Source organism: Danio rerio, chromosome 3 (assembly GCF_049306965.1).
Source record: "Danio rerio strain Tuebingen ecotype United States chromosome 3, GRCz12tu, whole genome shotgun sequence".
Taxonomy (NCBI): domain Eukaryota; kingdom Metazoa; phylum Chordata; class Actinopteri; order Cypriniformes; family Danionidae; genus Danio; species Danio rerio.
This window is the reverse complement of record NC_133178.1, coordinates 65638358-65657589: the sequence shown is the minus strand read 5'-3', so window position 1 is coordinate 65657589 and position 19232 is coordinate 65638358. Positions and strand designations below refer to the sequence as shown.

General features: G+C 38.2%; 1 protein-coding gene across 23 annotated transcripts in view; it reads right to left on the bottom strand.

Moving 5' to 3' along the window:
• Nucleotides 1-1372: 1372 nt before the first annotated feature.
• Nucleotides 1373-19232, bottom strand: part of tsen54 (TSEN54 tRNA splicing endonuclease subunit) — a 36427-nt gene continuing 18567 nt past the window's right edge. For 2 of the 23 annotated variants that reach the window (XM_073940869.1, XM_073940864.1), the window contains exons 3-13: nucleotides 17847-17941; nucleotides 17189-17272; nucleotides 16149-16247; nucleotides 14717-14769; nucleotides 14484-14597; nucleotides 9912-10465; nucleotides 7269-7329; nucleotides 5944-6057; nucleotides 3281-4123; nucleotides 2228-2563; nucleotides 1373-1769 (exon numbers count right to left, since the gene is read on the bottom strand). In XM_073940869.1, coding sequence (XP_073796970.1) covers nucleotides 3976-4123; nucleotides 5944-6057; nucleotides 7269-7329; nucleotides 9912-10465; nucleotides 14484-14597; nucleotides 14717-14769; nucleotides 16149-16247; nucleotides 17189-17272; nucleotides 17847-17852 — 1233 coding nt within the window. In that variant the 5' untranslated portion in view covers nucleotides 17853-17941 and the 3' untranslated portion in view covers nucleotides 1373-1769; nucleotides 2228-2563; nucleotides 3281-3975. 23 annotated transcript variants of the gene reach the window in all.

The window sequence follows — 19232 nt, the reverse complement described above, 5'->3', positions numbered from 1 at the left end:
CTTAACTAGTATCACTAATGAAAAAGTCGATCGTCACACCTGTAGCTATTTGTTTGTGTTATTATTGTAAACTTAAACAATTAAATACTTCAGTCTAGCATGAAATACACTAAAATATACTTGTTTAAATGTTTATTCAATGGCAAGGCAATGCTCCTAACATTTGTTAATATAATTTATACCTACAGTGCATCTGGAAAGTATTGATAGCGCTTCACTTTTTCCATATTTGTTAATGTTACAGACTTTTTCCAAAATTTACTCAACATTCTACACACAATCCCCCATAATGACAATGTAAAAAGAGTTTTTGAAGTCGATGCAGATTTATTAAAAATAAAAAAGCTGACAAATCACATGTGCATCAGTGTTCACAGCCTTTGCAGAATGATTTGTTGATGCACCATTTAAAGCCTTAAGTCTTTCTGAATATGATGCCACAAGCTTGGCACACCTGAATTTGTGCCCGTTCCTCTTTGCAGTACCTCTCAAGCTCTATCAGGTTGGATGGGAAGTGACGGTGTACAGCCATTTTCAGATCTCTCCAGAGATGTTCAATAGGATTTAGGTCTGGGCTCTGGCTGGGCCACTCAAGGACATTCACTGAGTCATTGTGAAGCCACTCCATTGATGTTTTGGCAGTGTTTTGGGTCATTGTCCTGCTGGAAGATGAACCGTCGCCCCAGTCTGAGCACTCTGAAGCAGGTCTTCATTCAGGATGTCTCTGTACATTGCTGTAAATTGTAGTCATCTGAGTGGAAACGTCTGACCAATCAGAGCAGAGAAGAGCCATCTGACCAATCTAAAGAGTGCATACGCATGACTAATCGGAGTAAAGCCATCTGACCAATCAAAACAGTGCATACGCATGACTAATCAGAGTAAAGCCATCTGACCAATCAGAGCAGAGTCATCTGGCTAATCAGGCCAAACTTTTACTTAACTGACCAATCAGAGGTGAATTAAGCCAACTGACCAATTAAGAGTACAACCGTGGGACCAACCAGAGTAGAACCGTCTGGACAATCAAAGATGAGCAGAGCCATCTTACCAATCAAAACAGTGCATACACCTGACCAATCAGAATAGAGACGTCTGACTAATCAAAACAGTGTATGCATCAGACCAATCAGAGCAAAGTAGCGCCGTTTGAGCAATCAGGGCAAATTGGAGACATCTGACCAATCAGATCAGAGTAGAACCGTCTGACCAATCAGAGCAGAGTACAGACATCTGACCAGTCACAGCTGAGAAAACATCTGACCTATCAAAACAGTACATACACCTGCCCAATCAGGGCAAAGCGTAGTCACCTGACCAATTTATCGAGGCAACTGGGTGGACCTCACAATTGATGAACACACACAGCAGATGAAAAGGACTGCTTTATTGAGTGTTTGCTGGACAAAATAATCAACTGAACATTTTTAATGCTTTTCCCGTTCAGCAACAGATTGAGTGTGCTGTAAATAACATTAACCATCATTACCATGAGTATATAAACAAAAACACTAAGTAACCAGATCAATTAAATTAATTCCAGCAGCTGAAATAATAATGAAGCAAATGATAAATCAGTATTTTTTATAATATTGAAACACAAGACATCCCTGACGCTGGTGTTGATTGTTTTGGTGTAACCTGAAGATGACAAAAATCTAATTAAAGGAGCATTTCACCCAAAAATGAATTCAATTCGGACAATTCTGTCATTGTTTACTGGCACTGAATACAGTGGGATGTCGAAGATATTTAGACAAATGTGACCGCTGACTTCCATCAAACCAAGAAGGCTTTCCTGCTTAGTTATTAGTTTCAATTCTAGTTCGAATATCTAAAAACTCCTAAATCAAGAAGCATTTTCTAGATAAGCATAAAATATTGTGTTGTTTTCAGAAATAATGAGTCCAATTTAACTGAGTTTTTCCTTAAAACAAGCTAAATAATCCGCCAAAGGGGTAAACAATCTCAAAAATGATTTCTCTTCCCCCATTAGCAGATTATTTGACTTGTTTTAAGGATAAACTCACTTAATTTTAACTCATTATTTCTGTAAACAGACAATATTTTGTTCTTATCCAGAAAAAGCTTCTTGATTTAAGACTTTATTAATTCACAATCCAATAAGAGTCAATGACAGAGCTGTTATGTTAGGGTGAACTCTCCATGTGTAATCCCGCTGAGATGCACAGGTGCTGTTTTCAGTTCAGTTTTAGACAAATGTGACCGCTGACTTCCATCAACCAAGAACGCTTTCCTGCTCAGTTTTTTGTCTTGTTTCTAGTTCAAATATCTAAAAACTCTCAAATCAAGAAGCATTTTCTAGATAAGCACAAAATATTGTGTTGTTTTCAGAAATAATGAGTCCAAATGAAGTGAGATTTTCCTTAACACAAGTTAATAATCAGCCAATGGGGGAAACAATTTAAAAAATGATTTCTCTTCCCCATTAGCAGATCATTTGACTTGTTTTAAGGAAAACCACTACATTTTAACTCTATTTCTGTAAACAGACAATATTTGGTGCTAAGAGTCAATGACAGAGCTGTTATGTTTGGGTGAACTCTTCATGTGTAATCCCGCTGAGATGCACAGGTGCTGTACTCAGTTCAGTTTTAGACAAATATGACCGCTGACTTCCATCAACCAAGAAGGCTTTCTAGCTTGATTTTTGTCTCGTTTCTAGCTCAAATATCTAAAAACTCCTAAAACAAGAAGCTTTTTCTAGATAAGCACAAAATATTGTGGTGTTTTCAGAAGTAATGAGTCAAAATGAAGTGAGTTTTCCCTTAAAACAAGCTAAATAATCCGCCAATGGGGTAAACAATCCCAAAAATGATTTCTCTTCCCCCATTGGCGGATTATTTAGCTTGTTTTAAGGAAAAACACTTAATTTTAACTCATTATTTCAGTAAACAGACAATATTTTGTGCTTATCTAGAAAAAGCTTCTTGATTTAAGACTTTATTAATTCACAATGCATTAAGAGTCAATGACAGAGCTGTTATGTTAGGGTGAACTCTCCATGTGTAATCCCGCTGAGATGCACAGGTGCTGTTTTCAGTTCAGTTTTAGACAAATGTGATCAATTTTTTGTCTCGTTTCTAGTTTGAATATCTAAAAACTCCTAAATCAAGAAGCATTTTCTAGATAAGCACAAAATATTGTGTTGTTTTCAGCAATAATAAGTCCAAATGAACTGAGTTTTTCCTCAAAACAAGCTAAATAATCCGCCAATGGGGGAAACAATGCCAAAAATGATTTCTCTTCCCTCATTAGCAGATCATTTGACTTGTTTTAAGGAAAAACTCACTTAATTTTAACTCATTATTTCAGTAAACAGACAATATTTTGTGCTTATCCAGAAAAAGCTTCTTGATTTAAGACTTTATTAATTCACAATCCAATAAGAGTCAATGACAGAGCTGTTATCTTAGGGTGAACTCTCCATCCGTAATCGCCCTGAGATGCACAGGTGCTGTTTTCAGTTCAGTTTTAGACAAATGTGACCGCTGACTTCCATCAACCAAGAAGACTTTCCTGCTCAATTTTTTGTCTCATTTCTAGTCCAAATATCTAAAAACTCCTAAATCAAGAAGCTTTTTCTAGAAAAGCACAAAATATTGTGGTGTTTTCAGAAATAATGAGTCAAATTTAACTGAGTTTTTCCATAAAAGAAGCGAAAATAATCCACCAATTGGGGAAACAATCTCAAAAATGATTTCTCTTCTCTCATTAGCAGATTATTTGACTTGTTTTAAGGTAAAACACTTAATTTTGACTCATTATTTCTGTAAACAACACAATATTTTGTGCTTATCTAAGCTTAGCTTCTTGAATTAAGACTTTTTTAATCCAATAAGAGTCACTAAACGATGATAGAAACGGTTATTTTAGGGTAAACTCTCCGTCCATAATCCCCCTGAGATGCACAGGTGCTGTACTGAGTCGAGTTGTAGTTTGATAAATGCAGCTTTAATACACATCAGTTGGAAGTTTAAAGTCTTTGAAGCAGTAAAAGGAGATGTCACCGTGATCCACCACTGCGAATGTCACCGGGACGTCCTGGCTCTGGAAGGAGAGCTGCTTCACAGCATGCAGATCCGGCACAGGGCCCGCAAAACTGACAAACACACACACACAAACACAGTACGTCAGATCAGACGCTCACATACAGAGTCACACACGTTACACGGTATGATATGCAGTGAAGGTGGCTCAGTGGTTAGCACTGTGGCCTCACAGCAAGAAGGTCGCTGGTTCGAGCCCCGGCTGGGTCAGTTGGTGTTTCTGTGTGGCGTTTGCATGTTGGCGCGGGTTTTCTCCGGGTGCTCCAAACACATGCGCTGTAGGGGAATCCCTAAATTGGCCGTAGTGTAGGAGTGTGTGTGTGTGAATGAGTGTGCATGGGTGTTTCCCAGTACTGGGTTGCAACTGGAAGGGTATCCGCTGTGTAAAACATGCTGGAATAGTTGGCGGTTCATTCTGTTGTGATGAAAAAAGGGACTAAGCTGATGGAAAATGCATGAATTAATAAATAAATAAACAATAGAGCTTAAACTACGGTGAAATAGAAGTTATGCGAGAGAAAATAAGAGCAAATATAAAATATTTTAAGATTTTTGAATAGAGAAATCATTAGAGCTGAACCGATATTGGCCGATACCGATAGTTAGGTCAGACCATGCATGCAGATAATCAATTGATTAACTGATTAATTAATTAATACTGGATTAAAATAAATAAATAAACAAAGCACTCATTGTAAAACAGTATTAAATGTGTATACACACACACACAAACTGATATAGATCAACTGATTTTGGAATTTGCAGATAGTGATAGCTGGGATGGACCAAATATGCAGATAAACGATTAATTAACAAACTTAATTAACTTTAAAAATGAATACTGGATTATATACAATAACAGAATAAACATACAGTCCATGTAAAATAGTAATGAACTTGTATACACACACACACACACCCACACACACACACACACACACACACACACACACACACACATATACTACACTGAAAATATATGCTAAATTAATAACCGATGAAAATAAATAGGCTGTCACGATGGTGCAGTGTGTAGCACGATCACCTCACAACAATAAGGTCGCTGTTTCGAGCCTCGGCTGGGTCAGTTGGCATTTCTGTGTGGAGTTTGCATGTTCTCCCCGTGTGGTCGTGGGTTTCAACCGAGTGCTCCGGTTTCCCACAGTCCAAACACATGCGCCAAAGGGGAATTGAGTAGGCTAAATTGTTCGTAGTCTATGAGTGTGTATGGATGTTTCCCAGTGATGGGTTGCGGCTGGAAGGTCATCCGCTGCGTATGCTGGATAAGTTGGCGGTTCATTGTGTTGTGGCGACCCATGATTATTAAAGGGACTAAGCCGAAAATAAAATAAACAAGTGAACGATTGAATACAAATAATCATAACACTCATTGTAACATAGAACTAAATGTGTACACACACACACACACACACACACACACACAGAACTGAAAATGTGCTAAATGATAGTAAACCAAAAGCATTCATTGAGAAACACAAATCTTAGTCCATTTTAATAGTATTTTTGACATTTAAACTGATTTAAAGTAATACCCCTGCTAGCTTTAATCTCATCTGAGAATTTTTATACTGTACTTTAGAATATATGCCTAAAAACTGCTCTTTTACTCATGTAAATAAACATGAGACCTCAAAAGGTTTAGATTTCCCCGTATTATGTTCCATGTCATTGATAAATTCAGTAAAAACCCAAACTAATCATCCAGAATGAATCAGCAGTGAGTAAAGATCCACCGACTGTATGATTAAGACAAAACGTAAAAGACACCAGTCATTGTGCGCCATCATAAAGCATGAAATCAATCACTGGACTCATTTGGGTGCATTGTGTGTGTGTGTGTGTGTGTGTTTACCTGCAGACACACATGCGTGTGTAAGGCTTTCCAGGGTGGCTCTTTTTAAACTCCGCCACCGTGTCTGGTTGGTAAACATCGAAACTAATCTTCCACTGGTCTGACGGGGACAATCTGAGGAAACAGAGGCTAATTATGATCTCGAACGCTTGTTTGACTCGCTTCATTCTGAGAGAAGAGTCAAAGCAGCCAGTTTCATGACATCACTGTGGTGTAAGTTTCATTAAAACACACGGACAATGGCTTTAAAAAGATTTAAACATTAAAAAAGCCAGACTCGAATGTTGAATTGCGTCCGTATTAGTTTCAAGAGGGAGAGCGGGAGGTTGCCATAATTCTTTTCTTTCTGTCTGTCTTTCTTTCCTTTTAATTTTTTTCTTCTTTTTCTTTCTTTCATTCATTCTTTCCTTTCTTCATTCCTACTGTCCTTCGTTCTTTCTTTCCTTTCCAATCGTTCTTTTTTATTTCCCCACTTTGTTGTATTTTACCATTGGAGTCAATGTAAATTTGCTGTGTTTTGGAGCCAGCCCCCGGTGGCCAGATGATGAATTGCAGTTTTGGTTACTTCTGTATTAGTTTCAAGTAGAAGAAGCAGGAGGTTGCCATTGTTCTTCCTTTCTGTACTTTTAATCCATTCTTTCTTTTCGCTTCTTTCTTTTCTTTTTCTTTTTTTTACTTCTCTTTCCTTCATTATTTCCTACTTTTTTCATTCCTACAGTCCATCGTTCTTTCTTTCCCCTGTTTCTCTTTCATTTCCCTACTTTCTTGTATTTTAACATTGGAGTCAATGTAAATTTGCTGTGTTTTGGAGCCAGCCCCCGGTGGCCAGTTGATGAACTGCAGTTTTAGTTACTGCTGTATTAGTTTCAAGTGGGAGAGTAGAAGGTTGCCATCGCTTCTTCCTTATTTATTTCTTTCATTTCCCTTTTTTTCTTTCATTATTTTTCTTTTCCTTTCTTTCCTTCATTCCTTCTTTCTTTCCTTGATTCCTTGTGTGCATTGTTCTTTCCTTTCCCTTCTTTCTTTCATTTCACTTCTTTCTTTTTCTTTCAATATACCTACTTTCTTGCATTAAACATTGGAGTCAATGTAAATATGCTCAGTTTTGGGGTCAGCCCCCAGTGGCCAGCTGAAGAATTGCAGTATGAGTAACTTCCGTATTAGTTTGGGAAGATTGCTACTTGACATACACATGGATATCGTTTGTCTCACCATCGTTTCATTTTCGTTAAATGAATTAATATATCTCTTTATTTGACATGGATCAAACGCTCAGACAGGGAAAGATAGTAAAAGGAGAGCAAACTGTGAGAGTGTATAAACACCTGGAAAGACCCTCAGAGAAAGTAGAGGACTTGATGATGCCGATCTGGTCCAGCAGTTCACCTGCAGCACACAAAATACAACAAGAGGAAAGTCACACGGGCATTTACCACAAACAAAAACTCTTAAGAGAACCTTTTTCTTGCAGTGCAGGCGACAGTGTAAGTCAGCCTTTAGTGGAGTCATAGTGCTGTTTTCTGTGAGGTGCACACGTGATGAACGGCATTCCTTTATTTAAATTGTTCTTTCTTTCCTTTCCCTTCTTTCTCTTTCCTTCAGTCCTTCTTTTTCTTTCCTTCATTCTTTCTTTTTTAAATTGTTCTTTCCTTTCCCTTTTTTCTTTCTTTCATTTCTTTCCTTATCTTTCTTCTTCTTTCTTTGTCTTTCCTCCAGTCATTTCTTTTTTTAATCATTACTTCATTTTACTGTCTTTCTTTGCGTTTGTTCTTTCTTTTACTTCTTACCTTCTTTCTTTCGATCATTCCCTCTTTCTTTCCCTCTTTCATCAATTCCTTTCTTTCCCTATTTTCTTGCTTTCTTTTCTCCAGCCCTTCTTTCTTTTTCTTTCCCCCTTTCTTTTACTTCTTACCTTCTTTCTTTCGATCATTCCCTCTTTCTTTCCCTCTTTCATCAATTCCTTTCTTTCCCTATTTTCTTGCTTTCTTTTCTCCAGCCCTTCTTTCTTTTTCTTTCCCCCTTTCTTTTACTTCATCTTTCTTTCCCTCTCTTTTCTACATTCTTTATTCTATCTTTCCATCTTTTTCTTTCTTTGCATCATTCTTTCTTTCTTCTACTTCTTTCCCTCATTACTTTTCTTTCCATTCTTTCTTTCTCTTGCCTTCAGTCCTTTCTTTTTTACTTTCCTTTTCTTTCTAACAATCTTACCTTCCCCCCTTTCTTTTACCTTTTCTTTCTTTCCCTCTCTTTTCTTCATTCCTGCTTTCTTTCCATCATTCTTTCTTTCTTTGTCTTTCCTTTAGTCCTTCTTTCTTTTTCTTTCAATCATTCTCTTTTTACTCTCTTTTACTTCATTCCTTATCTTTCTTTCCCTCTTTCATTAACTACTTTTCTTTCCCTATTTTCTTGCTTTCTTTTCTCCAGCCTTTCTTTTTCTTTCCACCATTCTTTCTTTTCCCCCTTTCTTTTACTTCTTTATCTTTCCCTCTTTTCTTCATGCTTTATTCTGTATCTTTCCATCTTTTTCTTTTCTTTGCATCATTCTTTCTTTTCTCTTTCTTTCTTCTACTTCTTTCCCTCATTCCTTTTCTGCTCTTTCCATTATTTCTTTCTCTTTCCTTCAGTCCTTCTTTCTTTTTCTTTCTAACAATCTTACATTTCCCCTTTCTTTTACTTATCTTTCTTTTTCTTTCTTTCCCTCTCTTTTCTTCATTCCTGCTTTCTTTCCATCATTCTTTCTTTATTTCTCTTTCCTTTAGTCCTTCTTTCTTTTTCTTTCAATCATTCTCTTTTTACTCTCCTTTACTTCATTCCTTATCTTTCTTTCCTTCTTTCATTAACTACTTCTTTCGTTCCCTTTTTTCTTGCTTTCTTTTCCCTTCAGTCCTTCTTTCATTCCTTATTTCTTTTACCTGCCATCATTCTTTCCTTTCCCCCTTTATTTTACTTCTTTCCTCATCTCTCTTTTCTTCATTCTACCTTTTCTTATCTCTCCATCTTTCTTTTCTTTCCATCATTCTTTCTTTTCACTTTTTTCTTGCTTTCTTTCCTTCAGTCCTTATTTCGTTCCTTCTTTCTTTTTCTTTCCATCATTCTTTCTTTTCCCCCTCTTTTACTTCTTTATCTTTCCTTTCCTCTCTTTTCTTCATTCTTTTATTCTATATCTTTCCATCTTTTTCTTTTCTTTGCATCATTCTTTCTTTTCACTTTCGTTCTTGTACTTCTTTCCCTCTCTTTCCTTCATTCCTTTTCTTTCTTTCTCTTTCCTTCAGTCCTTCTTTCTTTTTCTTTCTAACAATCTTACCTTTCCCCTTTCTTTTACTTCTTTCATTATCTTTCTTTCCCTCTCTTTTCTTCATTCCTGCTTTCTTTCCATCATTCTTTCTTTATTTGTCTTTTCTTTAGTCCTTTCTTTTTCTTTCAATCATTCTTTCTCTTTACTCTCTTTCTTTTACTTCTTTCCTTATCTTTCTTTCCCTCTTTTATTAACTCATTCTTTCGTTCCCTTTTTTCTTGCTTTCTTTTTCTTTCAGTCCTTCTTTCATTCCATCTTTCTTTTTCCTGCCATCATTCTTTCCTTTCCCCCTTTATTTCACTTCATTCCTCATCTTTCTTTTCCTCTCTTTTCTTCATTTTCTTATCTTTCCATCTTTTCTTTTCATCATTCTTTCTTTTCACCTTTTTCTTGTACTTCTTTCCTTATCTTTCTTTCCTTCATTCCTTTTCTTCCAACAATCTTTCTTTCCCCCTTTCTTTCTTTTACTTCTCTCCTTATTTATTTTTCTTTTGTTCCCTCTCTTTTCTTCATTCTTTCTTTCCTTATCTTTCCATCATTCATTCATTCGTTTTCTTTCCTTCATTCTTTCTGTCTTTCTTTCATTTCTCTTCTCCAGTCTTTACCCAGTCACCATTAAATCCTCTCCCAGTAAGCCTCATTATTCAGTCATCTAGTGTAAAGTACATCTTACGGTGTGATGTGCACTGTCCGGGCTGAGTGAGCGGCGTCTCCTCTCTCTCCCACAGGTGTTCAGGTCTGTGTTTTCTCCTCCGCCTCCTCCGTTCCTCCATCAGCTCTGAATATTCTGCCCAGTTCCTGCAGCGCCGCACCTCCCGGTCACTGTTAACATCCCTGCGGTATCTGTCCCGCTCCCTCTGTCGCTCCATGTCCCGCCGCGACAGCTTCTCCTGCTTCATGTTGAGTCTGCCCAGCCAGCGGGACACGTCACATTCACCCACATCTACATTTTCCGGCAGCAGGCTGCGGTGTGGAGACGCCAAACGCTCAGATCTCCTGCGGGAGCCCAGATCTGGGAAACTAATGCTGCTGAAGTCCCAACGGGGAGCTGCAGTTTGGGTTTTTGGGTGTTTTTGCTGGACGTCCTCCTCCATCCACCATGTCCTCTCAGGTGCGTCAGCTAAATGTACCGGCTCCTGCAGATCTGCTGGTAGTTTACTGGTCTCCGCTAGCTCATTGTGAGCTTCAGATGTCGTCTTCTCCTCTGTTGATATGCCGTGTTTATCACTGAACCAAAAGGTATGAATTAGCATTAAGAGATAATTTAGGTCACCATTAGATCAAAATTGGCCACTCATTTTGTCGGCCCATGCTCACTGGAATACTTCCTAAGCCTACATTTTCTAAAATACGTTACTTAGGGTGTGTTTTGTTGCATGTTTCAGAACACAAATCCACTAGAGGGCGCTCTCGACATCTTTGCAAATCTGAAATATGGTACTTCGGCTTTGTTTTAATGCATGTTTCACAACACAAATCCACTAGAGGGCGCTGTTGACATCGCTACAAATCAGAAATTTGTTACTTTAAATACATTTGCTGCACATTTCAGACAACAAATCCACTAAAGGGCGCCGTCTACATTTTTGTAAATCTGAAATACGTTACATGGGGTATGTTGTGTTTCAAGTTTCAGATGACAAATCCACTAGAGGGCACTGTCAACATTTTTGCAAATCTGAAATACATTACTTTGGACACATTTTGTTGCACGTTTCAGATAAATCCACTAGAGGGTGCTGTCGACATTTCTGCAAAATTTAAATATGTTACTCTGCCTGTGCTTTGATGTATGTTTCAAAATACAAATCCACTAGAGGGCGCTGCTGTCACTGCTGTAAATCAGAAATTTACTACTTTGGATGTGTTTTCTTGCACGTTTCAGATGACAAATCCACTAGTGGGCGCTGTTGACATTGCTACAAATCAGAAATGTGTTACTTTAAATACATTTGCTGCACATTTCAGACAACAAATCCACTAAAGGGCGCCGCCTACATTTTTGTAAATCTGAAATACGTTACTTTGGATACATTTTGTTGCATGTTTCAGATAAATCCTCTAGAGGGCACTGCTGTCACTGCTGTAAATCAGAAATTTACTACTTTGGATGTGTTTTCTTGCACGTTTCAGATGACAAATCCACTAGAGGGCGCTGTCGACATTTTTGCTAATTTGAAATACGTTACTTGGGATACATTTTGTTGCATGCTTAGATAACAAATCCACTAGACTATGAAGTGTGCTATTTAGGGTATGTTTTGTTTCATGTTTCAGATAACAAATCCACTAGAGGGCGTTGTCGACACTTTGAGACTATGAAATGTGCTATTTAGGGTATGTTTTGTTTCATGTTTCAGATAACAAATCCATAAGAAGGCGTTGTACATTTTGTAACTATAAAGTGCGCTATTTAGGGTGTGTTCTGTTGCATGCTTCAGATGAAAAATCCACTTAAGGGCACTCTCGACATCTTTGCAAATCTGAAATATGGTACTTTGGCTGTGTTTTGTCGCATGTTTCAGAACACAAATCCACTAGTGGGCGCTGTTGACATTGCTACAAATCAGAAATGTGTTACTTTAAATACATTTGCTGCACATTTCAGACAACAAATCCACTAAAGGGCGCCGTCTACATTTTTGTAAATCTGAAATACGTTACATGGGGTATGTTGTGTTTCAAGTTTCAGATGACAAATCCACTAGAGGGCACTGTTAACATTTTTGCAAATCTGAAATACGTTACTTTGGATACATTTTGTTGCACGTTTCAGATAAATCCACTAGAGGGTGCTGTCGACATTTCTGCAAAATTTAAATATGTTACTCTGCCTGTGCTTTGATGTATGTTTCAAAATACAAATCCACTAGAGGGCGCTGCTGTCACTGCTGTAAATCAGAAATTTACTACTTTAGATGTGTTTTCTTGCACGTTTCAGATGACAAATCCACTAGAGGGCGCTGTCGACATTTTTGCTAATTTGAAATACGTTACTTGGGATACATTTTGTTGCATGCTTAGATAACAAATCCACTAGACTATGAAGTGTGCTATTTAGGGTATGTTTTGTTTCATGTTTCAGATAACAAATCCACTAGAGGGCGCTGTCGACACTTTGAGACTATGAAATGTGCTATTTAGGGTATGTTTTGTTTCATGTTTCAGATAACAAATCCACAAGAGGGCGTTGTACATTTTGTAACTATGAAGTGCGCTATTTAGGGTGTGTTCTGTTGCATGTTTCAGATGAAAAATCTACTTAAGGGCACTCTCTACATCTTTGCAAATCTGAAATATGGTACTTTGGCTGTGTTTTGTTGCATGTTTCAGAACACAAATCCACTAGAGGGCGCTGTTGACATTGCTACAAATCAGAAATGTGTTACTTTAAATACATTTGCTGCATATTTCAGACAACAAATCCACTAAAGGGCGCCGCCTACATTTTTGTAAATCTGAAATACGTCACATGGGGTATGTTGTGTTTCAAGTTTCAGATGACAAATCCACTAGAGGGCACTGTCAACATTTTTGTTAATTTGAAATACGTTACTTGGGATACATTTTGTTGCATGCTTAGATAACAAATCCACTAGAGGGCTGTATGGACCCCTTTGGAGACAGCAGACCGCTACTAATTTACTGGTCTGCTAGCTCAATACTGTATCTGAAGTGCATTACTTTGCATACATTTTGTTGCACGTTTCAGATGACAAATCCACTAGAGTCCACAGTCTACATTTTTGCTACCAGTGATTTGAAATGTTACTTTGGGTACATTTTCTTGCAAGTTTCAGATGACAAATCCACTGGAGGGCACTGAAAGCATTTGGGCAAATCTGAATTGCAATACTTAGGGTACGTTTTGTTGCACGTTTCAGATGACAAATCCACTAGAGGGCCCAGTCGACATTGCTGCAAATCAGAAACGTGCAACTTTGGATACGCTTTGTTGCACGTTTAGATAAATTCACTAGAGGGCGCTTTCTACATTTTTGCTAATTTGAAATGTTAGGCTGTGTTTTGTTGCATGTTTCAGAACACAAACCCACTAGAGGGCGTCGTCGACATTTTTGTGAACCTGAAATGCGCTACTCTGGATTAATTTTCTTGCACATTTTAGATGGCAAATCCACTAGAGGGCGCTGTCTACATTTTTGCAAATCTGAAATATGTTTGTCTGCCTGTGCTTTGACGCATGTTTCAAAATACAAATCCACTAGAGGGCGCTGTTGACATTTCAAAACGTCGTCAAAAGCATCAAGTTTGGAAGTAATCCAAACTAGTGCTGCACGATACCAAAATTTTGACTTCGATACCTAAATTAAATATCACGATACTGATACTAAATCGATACAACACTATAATAATTTTATGGACATGACAGCAGCACGTTGAAAACATTAAATACAACCCAAGCAGACACTTAAACGTCTTCATTAACACATTTGTGTCCGATCACGAGTTTTATTTTTGTATTAGTGATCGCCGCTACTAATATGTCTGCTAGCTCAATACTGTATCTGAAGTGCAATACTTTATAAACATTTTGTTGCACGTTTCAGATGACAAATCCACTAGAGGGCCCTGTTGACATCGCTGCTAATCAGAAACGTGCAACTTTGGATACGCTTTGTTGCACGTTTAGATAAATTCACTAGAGGGCGCTTTCGACATTTTTGCTCATTTGAAATGTTAGGCTGTGTTTTGTTGCATGTTTCAGAACACAAACCCACTAGAGGACGTAGTCGTCATTTTTTGCGAATCTGAAATGCGCTACTCTGGATTAATTTTCTTGCACGTTTCAGATGGCAAATTCACTAGAGGGCGCTGTTGACATTGCTACGAATTATAAATGTTACTTTGGATACATGTTGCTGCACGTTTCAGACAACAAATCCACTTCAGGGCCTTGTCGACATTTTGTGACTATAAAGTTTGCTATTTAGGGTATGTTTTGCTGCATGTTTCAGATGGAAAATCCACTAAAGGGCGCTGGCAACACTTTTGCTAATCTGAAACGCGTTACGTTTTGTTGCATGTTTCGGATGACAAATTCACTAGAGGACTGTTTGGACCCCTGCGGAGGCTGCAGACCGCAAGTAATTTACTGGTCTCTGCTAGCTCAACACTGTGGGCAACACTTATATACTTTTAAAAGAAATTAAAACTCATAATTTTGGCTGCAAATGTTGGTATCGCTAATAAACCGATAATAATAATATTAATAAAATAACTGTACCTGGACACAGGACTTTGAGAGCGTTTCCTCTTCAGCTGTTTCTTCTGTTTGTCCGATGCTGGCAGATTCAGCTGTCTCTCATATGTGGATGAGACTGAACTGTGTGATAGATGACTTTAATTGAGAACCGTACACAAATATTAGGTAACAGTTTCAAAAAGAAATCTATACTAATTTAACACAACGTCATAAAAGTTCATACACGCAAATGAGAGTAATCACATGATCCTTACCTGGGATCAAATCTGTTCACAACATACCCAAGCCTTTTCAAATGTCCAAAAACCTAAATTAAAGGAAAACAGATTACACTTGTGAAGGTTTAAAGGTGCTACTATATGTTCGGCACTTCTTTTGTATAGTGGTTTGGTAAGCTTAATTCTGATTGGTCAGTCGTGGCATTTCCAAGGTATGTTTTTCCCAGATAACAACTGCTAAAAATAACAAGGAAGGCTAATCCGGGTACATTGCATTATTTTGACCATCATTGTTCGACCATGTTCCCGTCCAAATTTCTATGTTTGAGGCACATCACTGCTTTTGTCTGTTTGGCGCCATCTAGTGTCTGAATAATGCACAGGTTAGTGTATACTCATTCAGCTGTTTCAGTTTCTGTCATCTTTGTGTTTTTGGCAGTTTGGCGCCATCTAGTCTCTAAATAATGTGCAGGTTCGTGTATACTCCATCAGCTGTTGTTGTATACACTAACCTGTGCATTATTCAGACACTAGATGGCGCCAAACTGACAAAAATACAAAGCTGACAGGAACTAAAACAGCTGATGGAGTATACACAAACCTGAGCATTATTCAGACACAAGATGGAGACAAAAAGTCAAAAACACAACAGAAACTAAAACAGCTGATGGAGTATACACTAACCTGTGCATTATTCAGACACTAGATGGAGACAAATGGTCAAAAACACAACAGAAACTAAAACAGCTGATGGAATATACACTAACCTGCGCATTATTCAGACACTAGATGGAGACAAACAGCCAAAAACACAACAGAAACTAAAACAGCTGATGGAGTATACACTAACCTGCGCATTATTCAGACACTAGATGGAGACAAATGGTCAAAAACACAACAGAAACTAAAACAGCTGATGGAATATACACTAACCTGCGCATTATTCAGACACTAGATGGAGACAAACAGCCAAAAACACAACAGAAACTAAAACAGCTGATGGAGTATACACTAACCTGCACATTATTTAGACACAAGATGGCGCCAAACAGTCAAAAACACAACAGAAACTAAAACAGCTGATGGAGTATACACTAACCTGCGCATTATTCAGACACTAGATGGAGACAAACAGTCAAAAACACAACAGAAACTAAAACAGCTGATGGAGTATACACTAACCTGCACATTATTCAGACACTAGATGGTGCCGGACAGTCAAAAAAATAAAAAAACCGTGGCGTAAAAGACCTTAGAATGTCTCAACTGACCAATCAGAATAGAGAATTCCAGACAGACATGTAATAATAAAGAATAAACCCCTTCAGTTTTACACAACAGCTGCTTTATTCTGTGATAACAACCGCCTGGATGTACTTTATCCCTTACAGACACTATATTAACGGTGATATACTGAGTGCACCTTTAAGAAGAGTGTTTTCTCATTCAGACGACACCTGAAACAAACCTGATACTGATGAAGAGTCACAGTGTCAGAGGACAGAAACCGCTCATATCCGTCCTGAATGGACAGAGGAAGGTCCCGGTAAAACACCTGCACATTGCCCTAAATCAGGGAGAGAATGTAAATAAAGTTTCCATGTAAAAATTAAGCGCTTAGACCCTGAGTGGGCGGCACGGTGGCTCAGTGGTTAGCACTGCCGCCTCATGCCAAGGTCACTGATTCAAATCCCGACTGGGTCAGTTGTCGTTTCTATGTGGAGTTTGCATGTTCTCCCTGTGTTGGCGTAGGTTTCCTCTGGGTGCTCCGGTTCCGCCCACAATCCAAACACCTGCGCTATAGGGGAATTGATGAACTACATTGGCTGTAGTGTACGAGTGTGTGTGTGTGAATGAGTGTGTATGGGTGTTTCCCAGTACAGGGTTGCAGCTGGAACGGCATTCGCTGTGTAAAGCACATGCTGGAATAGCTGGCTTTTCATTTCGCACTGTTCATCTTCAGCGTCAACGATTGACAGTGGGCGTGTCTGATGTTGGGACTGACACGATCGTCATATCAGCGTCAGCCCCAACTTCAGACACGCCCTCTGTCAAGCGTTGACGATGAAGCCCCGTGTGAATCAGGCGTAAGTAAAATGTCAAATTCTCTAACTTTCTGACGAACTAAAAAGCTGAATTTCCATGACCAACTCTTTTACAAACTCCTGGACTAAGCTAATGGTCTAATCCGATTCAATGATTTATGCTAAGCTAAGCTAAAAGTGCTTCTGCCAGACCTGGAGATTGCCTAATGAATTTAACAATGGTAAAACTCAACTGTTTAACCAGTTTCCACAAAAAGATGAAGATTTACTTCAGTGTGATGATTCTGAACAGTGACCATGATCGACTACAGAGATTGAGTCTTTTAGCAGCAGATACATCAACAATACAGCGGCCTCTGAACATAGCAACACTAATAGATGATATAAAATGACTATTATATTATATTATATACTAAATGACTAACATGATATAAATAATATGACTATAAAAATAAACACTCACACATTCCATGAGGTAGAGCGCCTCTTCGGGTTGCAGATACTGCTTGCCTCTTTCTGAAAAACCCATCGTCTGCCAAAACTTCCCCTGCAAAAAACAAAGAACTACTAAGAGCTGACTATGAAACTACGAGTGTGTGACACTGACGATATTAATAGCATTCTAGCATTATTTGTAGATTTTAATCTATAAGAATAATTAAACAGTATTTTGTGTGTGTGTGTGTGTGTGTGTGTGTGTTTTTTTCTCCATTGGCTCGTTTAGGTGTGTATGGATAATGAACGTGACAACAAAACCATCAGTAGTTGTCAGCAAGTCACCATCTTAACGACTGATTCACTGAGTCATTCATTTAATTCAGTGATCACCAAACTTGTTCCTGGAGGGCCGGTGTCCTGGAGATTTTAGCTCCAACCCTAATCAAACACACCTGAACAAGCTAATCAAGGTCTTACTAGGCATACTTGAAACATCCAGGCAGGTGTGTTGAGGCAAGTTGGAGCTAAACCCTGCAGGGACACCGGCTCTCCAGGACCGAGATTGGTGACCCCTGATTTAAGCGATTCATTCAAAAAGGCTGATCCATTTAGAGATGAAGCAAGTGACTGTAAATGCAAGGAATTATTATTATTATTAGTAGCAAACAACAAATATGGCACACCCTCATGTAAACAGATGGATGTTTGACTCACAGCCGGTGACTGCAACTCCACCAGTTTTTCTTCAGGACTCCATACTGCATTCACCAGATTCCCTCTGATAAACAAAAGCAAACATGAAAACATCGTGACTTCGTCTAAAAAGCATAGTTCAGCCAAAAAATTTTAATTAATTCATAATTAGCTGTTTTTAAATCTTCCTAGCTTTATGCGAGTTTTAGAATATAGCATTTTAAAAAAATGCGTAACGGAAACGGCAAGATGTGTTTACGTTTTGAAAATACACGGATAAATAAAACATGCAGACAATAAAGTAGTAGTGTTGTCAAAAGCATCAAGTTTGGAAGAAATCCAAACTAGTGCAGCACGATACCAAAATTTTGACTTCGATACCTAAATTAAATATCACGATACTGATACTAAATCGATACAACACTATAATAATTTTATGGACATGACAGCAGCACGTTGAAAACATTAAATACAACCCAAGCAGACACTTAAACGTCTTCATTAACACATTTGTGTCCGATCACGAGTTTTATTTTTGTATTAGTGATCGCCGCTACTAATTTACTGGTCTGCTGGCTCAATACTGTATCTGAAGTGCATTACTTTGCATACATTTTGTTGCACGTTTCAGATGACAAATCCACTAGAGTCCACAGTCTACATTTTTGCTACCAGTGATTTGAAATGTTACTTTGGGTACATTTTTTTGCAAGTTTCAAATCCACTGGAGGGCACTGAAAGCATTTTGGCAAATCTGAATTGCAATACTTAGGGTACGTTTTGTTGCACGTTTCAGATGACAAATCCACTAGAGGGCCCTGTTGACGTTGCTGCTAATCAGAAACGTGCAACTTTGGATACGCTTTGTTGCACGTTTAGATAAATTCACTAGAGGGCGCTTTTGACATTTTTGCTAATTTGAAATGTTAGGCTGTGTTTTGTTGCATGTTTCAGAACACAAACCCACTAGAGGGCGTCGTCAACAATTTTGCGAATCTGAAATGTGCTACTTTGGATTAATTTTCTTGCACGTGTCAGATAGCAAATCCACTAGAGGGCGCTGTCTACATTTTTGCAAATCTGAAATATGTTTGTCTGCCAGTGACGCACGTTTCAAAATACAAACTCACTAGAGGGCGCTGTTGACATTTCAAAACGTTGTCAAAAGCATCAAGTTTGGAAGTAATCCAAACTAGTGCTGACGATACCAAAATTTTGACTTCGATACCTAAATTAAATATCACGATACTGATACTAAATCGATACAACACTATAATAATTTTATGGACATGACAGCAGCACATTGAAAACATTAAATACAACCCAAGCAGACACTTAAACGTCTTCATTAACACATTTGTGTCCGATCACGAGTT